The sequence below is a fragment of the Trachinotus anak genome, unplaced genomic scaffold (genome assembly GCF_046630095.1).
Source record: "Trachinotus anak isolate AG129_WGS33_773 ecotype Australia unplaced genomic scaffold, CSIRO_AGI_Tana_v1 ptg000019l, whole genome shotgun sequence".
Classification (NCBI taxonomy): domain Eukaryota; kingdom Metazoa; phylum Chordata; class Actinopteri; order Carangiformes; family Carangidae; genus Trachinotus; species Trachinotus anak.
This window is the reverse complement of record NW_027273870.1, coordinates 16092501-16105059: the sequence shown is the minus strand read 5'-3', so window position 1 is coordinate 16105059 and position 12559 is coordinate 16092501. Positions and strand designations below refer to the sequence as shown.

Sequence of the window (12559 nt, the reverse complement as noted above, 5' to 3'; positions counted from 1 at the left end):
GGATGGTTCTCATTTAGAACTCCTTGTTGCCTGAACGTGAACAAATTCCATAAAAAGACCAAAACCAACAGGAAACTGATCCTATACTAACAAGTACTGCCTGTGTAGCCAAAGCTTGGTGTAACTTGTTCCCCCGTGCTATCAAACAAATGTCCAAATTAATGAAAACACATAAGTTATTACAAAATGTATGCATTAAACTGTGTCTGAAAACAGTCCCCAACAAATACTCTCTTCCCTCCTGAGTAACTTTTGCTTTATGTAGGAATTCATGTAGCCTTTTGATTGTTAAAATTAAAGTATATATTAACGTCTCTATTTGTTACCCATTTTTAAAGATTTACGTCATCAGTACGATCAAATGGTGTTGGGGCTGTGTATCCAAAACACAGTAAATAAGTCAGGCATTCTAACACATTGTTGGTTTTTGTCTTTTCTTGAGTTTTGTTGACGGTAACAAAAAATAAAACGATGCCAGCCTTGTTCATTAAAGAGAGAGTTACCCAAAATAGTCACTTTTGAGCCAGAACAAGACACCAGGTCTTGTGCCAGTCCAAAGTAAATAGCGGTCTCAGCCTGACCGCCACTGCAAGAATTGTTTGGCTCTACCAGTGCACTGAGGTGCCAAATATAGAACGCACTTCAGTAACTGAAAACTGAAACAAAGAGCAAGTTGTAGTGAGCTTCCAAGGGCAGATAAAAAAATGATTTAGACATTTTATGTACATGATGGACATGATAGACTGCTCTACAGATGTGTTTATATTTTTTCAATAGAAGATGTTATTGGCCTTAAGATAATGGGGAATAGAAGCTTCATTAAAACCATACAGACCCACAGACATACAGCAGCATTAGGCAAACTGTCTACCTTATTTGCAAGCTTACATTAGCGTGCTTGATCTAACCCGCAATATGAAATGCTTGTCTCTGCTTTTAGCTAAAATCCTGTCCTGCCTGCAATGCCTTGCCATGCCATGCCAATCTTGATGAATTGCACAACAAAAGTATAATTTAAGGATTCATAATTATATTTCTAAAGCAAAACATGAGCAGTGCTTTCATCCCAGTTGATTGTTTTTACTTCTTTCATGTCTGTTGTTCACTGAGTGATGTGAAAATGTCAGCATCAAGTTGTCTTTCCTCTGTTAGCCTGATAGACTGCTGTGTGTGTGTCTGTGCACTGGTAGACAATGTATTGGCTGCAACAGAGGCCCAGTCAGGCCTGGCCTATTGATGTTCCTCTAATCTAGACGCACTGCAGGGGTTAATGAGCATATTGACCTGGCTCCGATTATGACCTCACTTCCTGCTGCTCAGGGACACCAATGGAGCTGTCCACATGCTGATGCATCTTGGGAATGTGCTGCATATGTGTGTGCTGTTTGAATGTGAAAGGAAAAAGATGAGAAAACAAGAGCGAGAAACAGCGTGTCTGTGTGTCTCAACGTTGCATCTAAATTGACCTCCCACCCTTTCCCAGCAGTAAGTTAATATAAATCTGAGTGGAATTGAAAGGAGTAAGTAGCACGCTGCATAACAAAACGATAACAAGCAAGCATTTGTATTCTCTGTACCTTTCTCAAATGTCTTCTAATCTGCAGCCTTCCAGTAAATATTAAGGAAATATTTTGCCAGCATCTCAAAATGACACTTCTGTTTCCACAACCTTTAAAGATATCCCCACTTTGGCTTTATTTGTCCAGTCAATGTCAAGGGCAAGAGGACAAACACTTAATGGTAGAGCAGTCGTAAATGGACCCACAGATAGGCTACAGCCTTAGACCTATAGGGCAGAGTTTGGCTTTTTAGTCCATTCACTTTCCTCTGACCGACATGGAGAGTGGAGTGGCACAGGGCGAGAGGTCGACAGGGATTGGCTATAGCAGCTCTATAGACTACGACTTGAGACTATAATACCCATGATTCATAGATCAGTGTCCTCTCTGAGCCTGGTCAAGCCACTGGGGTCGGGGTTAGAGATGGGGGGCTTTAAACTCCAGGTCGCACTGGGGTCAAACTGGCTTTAGGAACTGCATTACAAAGAGTTGCAAGCAAACACACATGCACACTCTCTCTCTCTTACACACACACACACACACACACACACACACACACACACACACAAACACATCACTATCTCTCCCTTTACCTCTGCTCCTTTCTCTCATCCTGTCTAATCAACCACCACCCCCCTTTTTCCCGGCCTGCATTTCCCAGAGGGAATGATTGACAGTCATACCCTTAACACTGACACACTGACAGCTACAGCTCAGCCTCTTTGGTATGTGGGCTGTCTGAGGTCTGTGAGCGTGTGTGTGTTTTCATGTGTGGGTGTGTGGGTGTGTGAGGCGGTGTTGGTGGCGTTGTGGTCAAGGAGGGTCACGGTGTGTTGTGACTGACATTCCTAAAAGATGCCTGATAGACTTGGCCCTGCACTTGCTCTTACTCTTGCTGTTGCTGGCTGTGGGGGTGCCTTTGACGGAGTGTGAGATAGTGTGTAGGTGTGTGTGTTTATGAAAGAAAGAAAAAGGTAGAGAGAGCAACCAAGTAAGAGTGAAGCAGAGGTGCAAGTGGCTCAATTGCAGGTGCCAACACTATATTATAATGGTATACTAATATACTGTAATTTCAGCAGCTATTTCAAGCTCCTCATTATCTTTTAGCTTTCGTGCACTGAAACACGAGCCTCACTCATTATTTCTTCTTCCGTCATTCCACTTGAAGAGATAAAAAATAAAATTGCCCACATTCCTCACAAGCAAATCTTATTTTATCTGTCACCAGTAGTTACTCTTTTATCCTGTTTGTCTCAGACCTTCTCTTTATCTTTCATCCCTAACAAGCCATCCTTTTATCTCATCTCCCTCTCCTGCTCTTGTCCCCCCTCTCCCTGTAGTCTATTAAGCCCCACTATTAATTTGTGTGTGCGTGCTCATATGTGTGTCTGCATGTGTGCCTGTCAGAGAGAGTTCATTTGAATTTCCCTTCAATCACTTCCCATTACCCAGGTGATAAATCAGCAGGGCTGATGGAGCCCCCACCCATCCATGCTGCCCCGGGTCCAAATGCCCACCCCAGTACCACCCAGCCTGGCTTCACAGGGCTATAGAAGGGAAAAGACAATGTCATTCTCCCCATCGATAAAGATTAAAAAGAAGCAGAGAGGTCAAAGGTGATCTTGGAGGATGGAGACGGTTAAAATGGTCAAACGAGGGTGACAGGCCTATAATTCACACTAGCACCCTTAATAACTGCCCTTTAAACAGATTATTACACCCTTCACTCCTGTCTGTATTATCAACCAGATGATAAAAACATTATTCAAGGATAAGGCTGGTGTTATTCTATATTTTCCTTATTGTTGAGAAATGCCATGCCTTTTCTGACTTCTGGTGGCACCCAGTCCAAAGGCACTTCATTCCCACTGACGATGTTAAAAATTGTATTAAAATTGGGTCACAGATTTGAAGTTCAGTTTTTTTTTAAAGTACAAGTATGATTTCCTAAAACAGATAGGCTCTGTAGTTTTTAGCAAACGTGACTAAAACAGGAGCAGATAGCGTATTTTCTGGGGACTATTTTCAGCCGTGGATTACTACACATTTTGTACTGCACTGAGTATAGCCAGTGCACCGTTGAGGACAACAATCAAGCTCTAAGAACAAGCTACATTAAGGTGTGTTCAGACACACAATTCATTTGCGTGAATTCAACTGCTGGACCATTTGTGCAGTCAGTGTCGGTTTACCCCAGACAGCCAATGTACAGACTGTAGAGACTCTGGCTTTGACCTCACAGACAATGATTCATTGTTGGTTTTGCTTTTATCATGAGATTTGTTGACAAAAAAAAAATATATAGAATATCATTATTCTAATATCAGCCTCATCCTGTTGGTTCTTTGTCAGTAGTATGTAATCACTACTCTAGTACAACAAAAGAGGCATTAACCAACAATACAAAAATATTTAATTTCAAAATTAAAGTCAATAAATTATTCATAAATTGGAAATTGGCCCAATTTCTCATTCAAAATTTATGAACTTTTACTGGCTCTCCGCAGAGTTGAGGTCTGGCTCGTCTGGAAATGAATATCCTCCCCACTGTGGCCACGCTCAGTTTGAGCGCAGATGAATTCCTTCCTCACAATCCCTGTCTCAGTTTGTGGGCCTCTGAGGGAATTGTATTTGTTTATAGCCGAGCCTTTTTCCATCAGGAGTACACAAGACAATGTGGAGAGACGGAGAGAGAGTAGGAGATGGAGAAATCGGGAGCTATTTGGGGAATGGAGAAAAAGGGAAATACTATTATGCAAATGGTGCAAGCCAACAGGGCCAATGTGTGTGTGTGTGTGTGTGCGCGCGCATGTGTGTTTGTATGTGTGTGTGTGTGTGTGCGCATATGTGTTTGTGTGTGTGTCAGAAGGCCGATTAGGGCTCATCTGTTATTGATGTGAGATTTGGACCAAACCATTACCTTCCCATATCTGAGTCAGTAGACCAAGCTGTGTCTGTGTGTGTTTGTATGTGTGTGTGTGTGTGTGTGTGTGTGTGTGTGTCTGTGTCTGTGTGTGAGAGAGAGAGGAAGAGAGAGAAAGAGTGAGAGAGAGAAAACACAGGTAAAACTGCTGTAAAGGACCTCACAGTTGTATAGTTGTTTTCCATTATTAGCATGTAGCTTGTTAGCTTGAATTCTTCTGCTCTTAGATGCTTTAAATACAGCAACATAGACACTGAAAGGGAAATTGTAGGAAAGCAGACTGTAATCAGGGAAGTTTGTATTTATATATTTTAAATTCTGAGGGGGAAAAAAATCATACATATTTCTATGTCTATATGATATATAAAATATGATATATAAAAATGATATTTTCTGATTATCTTTTGCAAATCGTGTTCACTTTCTATGCAAATGGCAGAAATGCTAATCAGTGACAGAAAAAATTACTCAAATCATGCAATCTTGGCCTCCTTACAGAACTAATATAGTAGAATATAGCTCATCTACTTCTGAATTATACTTACATTTTCTGTCACATCAAACCAAACACTAACTGCGCTGCAATAGTTGGTGTGTTGCTTCAGCTGACACTGAAAGGTTGAAATAGAGTCCAGGAAGTCTCATTTGAGTAACAGGTCCATGAGTCTAATGACTTATCAGAGGCCAAAACACTGCAGAAAAGTTTATAATACTATGAGGAAGATTTATCAAAGTGACAAACATTATGTCATCTGTCTTGACATTTGTAAACAGTGAAATTACTATATTTTTACAAAGTAATCGACCAGCAGTATAATTAATCAGCCAGCCCAGTGCTTTGAAGTGTGACATTTCACTGTAGCACAGTTTTTTTTGTTGGAGCCTCTACATTGTGACCCCATTGCATTTACACAGTTGGTTCAATGGCATGAATGAAGGGCCTGTATTGTACTTATGTATCCTTTCATAGTTTCACAAAGGAAGCAGCAGCTCCCATCTTTCCTCATGTCTTATTCCAGCCAATTCTCTCAGTCACATCAGTCCTTTCCTCCTGTCTTTCTTGCTATGACTTCCTGCCCCAGATCCAACTTCCCCTAACACCTTTTCTCACACCATACAACTCCCCCACCTCAACAGCCACCACCACCCCCAAAAACCCCAACCCCTCCACGGCCCGGCAGCTGCGTCCCTCCTCTTTGATGAGGGCTGATGGCGCTGTATGAGCGGTGGAATTGACAACATTTACGGGGGCGAATGAGAATGATCCATCTTCCTTAGCGGGCCTGTCACCCCACTGGCCAAACTTCATCATGGCCAATTACCACGGCAGACCCCGTCTTCTCTGCTGCTGCTGCTGCTGCTGCCTGGCCCCCATCTACATGGATACATGGACACATTAGACACCATTATAATAAGACAGAGAGCAGCCAAGAGAGGGAGGAGGGGGTGTAGGGATAACGTGTATGATTGGGTGAAAAAAAAAAAAACTACAGGTGTGATGTGTAAGGGGGGTGAGAGGGGGAGGCATTAAGAGAGAAAAGAAGGCTTAAAAATGTGTCTGAAGCCTAAAGAGAGAGAGAGAGTGAGAGAGAGAGAGAGATGTGTGTGTAGTGTACAGGGTGTAAGCTCTTATTTGGCAGGTCACAGTCCAGTGGTTGTGTTGTGTGTTGACGAGCACAGAGGTGTTTAAGAGGTCAGTGAGCACAAACACACGCCTACACTTACACCTCCACACACACACATACACACACACAGATGCAGGGGTATTAAAAGGGTCAGTGCAAAACTCTCACCTCATCACCTAAAGGAAATTCTGATTGCTGTCATTAGTGTGTACACACACACATACACACGCAGGTCAGCAGCAATAAAAAGGAAAAAGGGATGGGAGCCATTTAATGCAGAAAAATGAGAAATATACTCTGCTCAGTTTGTCTGCAAATGCAGATACAAAGAGGCATGAAGAATACAAAATAGCTTGGACTGACAGCCACTGAGGTGTGTGAAGTGTCTCAAGTAATCGAGCAGTAATTATACATAATTAAGTGAGCCATATCTATTATGTAAGTACATTGCATTCATTCACGTTTTTTTCCAAAGTGATTTAAATCTTTCTGCATACACATACGTTGCGAGCAATTTGGGACACTTCAATATGTGGGCAGAGGAAGGAGCCAGATATCAAACCTTGCCATTAATGATCAATCCACTCAACTGATCATGCTGCAGCCACGCCTAAGTGATGACATAATGGCTGGTTCATGTATGTTTACACTTAGCTGGGTACCTGCAGATGAATATGTTTACCTTAGAGGTGTTCAGTGCATACATGAACACATCTCCACCATCACCATCATCACTGAGTGAATCAGTAGCTTTTTTGCAGCAGCAGTAGCTTTTCTTCCCTCGCCGGTGTCACCTCAGCCGTGATCGCTTCCTGGTTTTAAGCTTATTAAAGCGATGAATCTTTGAAATAAATGAAATGGTTTGAGTGAGCAAAGTGGATTGCAGTTTTCACTTGTAGTGTAAGCATCTGCTTTTTATTTTCTATTAGCATCTCTGTAGCTGCAACTCAGTCCCTCCCTTTTCTGTATTTTTTTTTTTGAGACAGGTCAGCATAAACCCTTTTGATGCTGCCTGGGACAGAGTGCCAAGCTTGAAAATCGTTGTATACTAAGGAGCTGTCAGTCCAGGCCTTTTGTGCTGCTAATGCCTCTTCATAATTACATTTGTACACAAACTGAGAAGATAAAAGTTCACTTTTCTTCTTCTTCTCTCTTTTTTTCCTAAACACACAATTATGCAAACACTAACAAATGCAAAGTTATCAAAGCTTACAAACATACACACACACACACACACACACACACACACACACACACACATAGTCAGCAGACAAGTCATTTACCCATCATGAGCACAGTGACCCTGAGAATCTATGGTAGTTAATCCATATATAGTTGGTCATCAGGGTCTGTACCATCACTTTAAATCATCACACGCACACACACAGATCTGGCAGAGAGATGAGGATGGATGGGTCATGGCTGTGTGCTGGGGTCAGACACAGGTGAGGAGACAGTTCCCATCCATCCATCTATCTGTCTGCATTTGGGGAGCGTGAGAGAAGCAGCTTTAACCAGGGTGATATGGAAACAAAAATTATTTATCTAAATTGTTGGGGTTGCTCCAGAGTTCATGCTGTAGGTTGTGAATGATTTTTTAATATTCTTTTGCATGAAAAATTTGTAGCATTTGTAGCAAGAGTTTAATGGTAAGAAGGGTAAGAAGAGAACAGCTTTTGTTTTATATCAGTGGTCTAAACATTTGGATAAGAGCAATCAAAAGGGAAATGGTGTAATGGAGTAACATCCTTATGTAAAACAATTTTGAATAAAACAGCCATAGTTTGCTGTAACTTTGACTACTTTACAATGATTTGGTCATTAATTAAAACTAACTTCTTTTTATGCGTCCTTCTCTTTTATGCGTCACACACACTAGTCTACTGTCGATCAGGAAGCCATCTGATTATTGTATGGAAAAAAAAACTAATACATGTTACAGGAGGTTACAGTAGTTGTGATGTTTATTTCTTTTTTACATTTTTTTTAACTTAGATTTTATCAAATTCTTACTGTTTAAAAAGCTTCACAAGAGAGTTTGACTGAAAATAAAATCAGTGCAACTAGACAACAACCAGATTTTTTCATTTCAGTCCTCTCTCCTCTATATGGTTTTAAACTTCTGCATTGTGTGTGTGTGAGAGTGTGTGTGGGTGTGGGTTAAGCACATTGGGAGTCTGTGTGTACGTGTGCTGAGATGATCACAGTTCTTATTGTTGTTGGTATCTGGGGAGAGAAGAGGCTTTGTGTTAGCCATGGTCTATGTGATGCCACTGTGTTGTGTGTGTTGCGTGTACTGTATGTATATGTGTGTGTGAGTGTGTGTGTGTGAAGGTGAGGGAGATGAAGAGAAAGAGGAAGCTGATCTTGTGGTTATAGACTGTTGGACTTGGTTGTACAGTAAATCCCTGTCTTTGTAAACAGATCAATAAACTCTCAGCTGTAGTTGTTTCTCTCTCTCTCTCTCTCTCTCTCTCTCTCTCTCTCTGTGTGTGTGTGTGTGTGTGTGTGTGTTCACACTAAAGCTTCTTTGCTCTCTGCTATGAGGAAGCATGTCAGAGATGTAGCAGTGAATATCACACAGATTGATCACAGCTGTAAGAAACATCTGCTGTATATTCATATCGTATCAGAAGATGTCATGATTTGCTTTGTCGTTCTGACTAACTGAACTTCTTCCTCCACTTCCTGCTTCTGCCCAGACGTCAGATTATTCGGCCATGGCCTCACTAGCAGGCGGACTGGACGAGATGAAGAACAGTTTGGCCAATCCTGGTACAGGGGCAGAGTTAGGAGCCAGTGTTTCCGGTCCACAGTCCTATTCACTAGTTCCAGGTAAGAAAGACTTTTTATGATTACACCAACCAAAAAAGGTGTTCACAAATTTAACAGATGTAGTACAACTCTGTTTCAATAGCTCTTTTCTGGGAGCGTCTCTTCAGTGTGCACTGATGTTGTTGCCTTTTTGCCCACTCACCTCAACACGATAGTGGGTTCTAGTGTGCATTTTAAGCCCTTTTTTGAATTGTGGGGCCCGGTCAGTGACAATTTTATGCCTAGTGCGATAACATTTTATTGACGGTGAGAGACCGTTCATTTTTTCACTTTTACACGGCAGCGCTCAAACTTTCATCATCTTAGTAATTTCCCATAAAACCAGTCATGAAGAGATGAACGGTCAGATGTTGGGTGATGTCCTCCTTAATAGTCATGTGAAAAAGGTGAATGATAAGATGAGGATTTTAGAGACAATTAAAGGTGAAAGCTCTAGTTTTTCTCATTGGGAGCAATGATAAAGACATTATTTGGCAACTCTGCCTGTGTTATTCCATAATTCACAATCACTTAACAATAATTTCATCGGAGAATTCAATACATTTTATACTGAATTTACAACCAAGGCCAATTGATTTAACCTGTTTTAAAGAGCTCAGAGCTTTGGATCTCAGGAGAGGTGAGAAGCCTGGAGGAAAGGAGGAAAAGAAAGGTTGAAGCTTAGAGGAAAAGTGTGAGCCTCGTCTCTTTCTCTGTCTCCATTTAGGGGCACTGGGAGAGGCAGTGGTTAATTAAGAGTAGACCAGGGAGCACTTGGACAAGGCTTCGACGTTCCCATCTGTAATGAGGGGAATCATAGAGCTGGGAATTTGGGTATATCTGGGAATGGGCTTTTTTTGCCCTCTGAAACCACTGAGGGATATTACCTGCTTACACCCAGAGACACACAGAGAGAGAGAGAGAGGGAGAAAAAGAGAGAGAGATAAAATTTCCATTTCTGCTTATGCATGCAAACACACACATTCATATTCACACACACACTTCGGAATATTATGCATGCATTTCCTTGCCTGTCTTTTCCCTCAGAATAGAGCTCCCTCTAGGGGATCAGACGTCTGTGTGTTTGACGCAGTGTTATTGCATCCTTGAAGTGTTCATACTCTGGACACACGCTGAAGAGCCACATTTACACACGCAATCTCCCTTTCTGAGGTCTTCCCAAACCTGTAGGGCATTTTCATTTCCCCCTGAACTTCACCCAGTCTACGCGAGTGTGAACACACAAAGGGACACACTGTGCGCCCTCAATCCCTCCAGGTTTGACATGTGTTGCTCTGATGGCTGTTTGATATGGAAGAGTTAGGTGGTGAGACAGTGAGGGAGAGGATGTGTGTTCATCTGTAGCTGCAAGTGAGCACGGAGGAGACTTGTACTTGTTCGTTGACCTCTACGGCAAAGCTGTGGAGAACAGATACATCAACACAACTGGCATAAATATGCACAACACACATTGCGTGCACAGACACGGAAGCACACACACACACACACACACACACACACACACACACACACACACAGAGACACACTTCAAAGGATCTGGCCCTGTCTGCCCCTTCTAAGTTGGGCTGTAGAGAGTCCATCTCTCCTCTCTTCCACCCTCTCCTCCCTCTCCTCCTTGCCCTGTGCACTGACCCTGAGCGGATGAGTAGCCCGTCTGCACTAATGCCTCGCTGTCGCGTCAAACACCAAGAAAAACTTTACTACACCGAGACAGGAGAGAGGAGGCGAAGAGGGACAGAGGAGGCTGGAGTAGAGAAGGAATCAGTGAGAGGGAAACACATGTAGGGAGGGGTGGACGCAAGTATTAAGTGGAGAGAACAGAAATATGAGAGGATGAGGTGTTGGACCTTTTGTAGACGCATGTGTGCTGTTTTTTTTTTCTTTCTTCACTGTCTCATATCAACTCTATTTCTTCTCCCATTTCTGTTCCCCTTTATTTTTTTTCCTATAAACCTCAATAGTTGAGGTTGACCAATATTGATATTTGAGAATTTAAAAAAAGTTGACAGCAATTGTTTGACCAGTCCACACAACATAAACAAACATTTTTGATAGGATCCCTTAAATTAGACTTTTAGCTGTGTTCTAAGTGTGGCTCTAAGAATTTCTGCCATATCTTGGGTTTGTGCAGACATCCATGGGCCCCAGATGATGAATCCTAATGACTCTTGTGAGCACCTGACTTTTCCTCTCATCACACCATGGAGTTGTCATTTCTGAACTTAAATATGTAATATTTCTTATGCTTTTGTTTATGACTAAATACCTGCAAACACTAATGATGTTCCCATCAGCCTTGAGCTTAGTGCTAATTAGCAAACATTAGCATGCTAACACCCCAAACTACAATTTTAAACACAGCAAACATTATACCTGTTTAATAACAGCCTACTGCTGTTCTCCTGTGGTGGAAAATAACTACATACATTTAGTCCACTTCTGTACTACATTACCTTTATTTAGTTACTAATTATAAGTGCATATTAAAAACTTATAAAATGTGTTGCAGTGTTTATAGGTTAAACCATCCAATGGTCTCCACTGTGATTGACTACAATGTCTGTTATGCTGCTTGTAAGTGAATTATTAATTAATCATTAATTTATGCAGATGTTTATTCATCTGTAATAATAACCCAATTATAAAATATAGTATGACATTCTGAAATTGGCTGTTCCACAAAATGCATATTTTATGTTTGATACTTTGAGTGACTTTAGCTGATAATACTTATGCATCTTTTCTGAAATACAATTTTGTTGCAGGACTTTTACTTGTAATGCAGTATTTATATATTGCAGTGCTACTTTTACTGAGGTAAAGAAGCTTCTTTCACCCCTGCTGTCCTCCTTCTCCACTTAAACCTCCCCTCCTTGTCTAACTTGTTCTCTCTATTCACACCATTTTCCCTTCTCCTGGTCTTTTATGTTTTCTTCTCAATTTAACTCTCCCTCCTCCCTTCCTCCTCCCTTCCTCCTCCTCCTCCTCCTCCTCTCAGTTAGTTAGTGGTGGTTAAGTGGAGGGGAAGTGAATGGGATTGATGGTGTTAGCATCTGAGCTGTTTATGATGATGATAAATGTGTGTGTGCAGGGGCGGGGGAGGTGGAGGGCATTGGTGTGTGTGTGTGTCTGTGTGTGTATATGATGATGATGAATGGAGGGCTCCCTCTCCACGCACTCCTACAGTCTACTGCGTGCAAACACAGAGAAATGATTTGGGCTGACACACTGTCATGTAATCTAATGCAGTTATATATCCTATTCACCAAGTGACAGACAGAGGAGGGGGTGGGTTAGTGAGAGAAGGGGGAGACAGTAAATTAATAGATGCCAGTGGATGGAAAACAAGGAGAGAAGAAACAAAAGAAAGAGGATTGTCCTGAGTGTGCTTCCCTATGCATTTTTCAATAAAGAGCCTGCATGACGTGTAGCATTCTCAAGGTGATTCTTGTGAGCCTTTAACATTAGTAAATCACTACTACATTCATTTTGTGTAACTGGTATAAATGCTGTCAGGAGTACAAAGCAACTGTCACTGGCTGTTTTCACAGAAGAGATTTAACTAATAACATAATAAATGGCTGTAGTCCAGTCAGGTGTCGCAGTTGCAGGGCCCT

At 41.7% G+C, this 12559-nt stretch overlaps 1 protein-coding gene across 2 annotated transcripts in view; it reads left to right on the top strand.

The window, feature by feature from the left end:
- pax5 (paired box 5) overlaps positions 1–12559 on the top strand; it is a 55631-nt gene that overhangs the window by 31971 nt on the left and 11101 nt on the right. For both annotated transcript variants that reach the window (XM_071504514.1, XM_071504513.1), the window contains exon 7: positions 8810–8942. In XM_071504514.1, coding sequence (XP_071360615.1) covers positions 8810–8942 — 133 coding nt within the window. The remainder of the gene's footprint in view (positions 1–8809; positions 8943–12559) is intronic.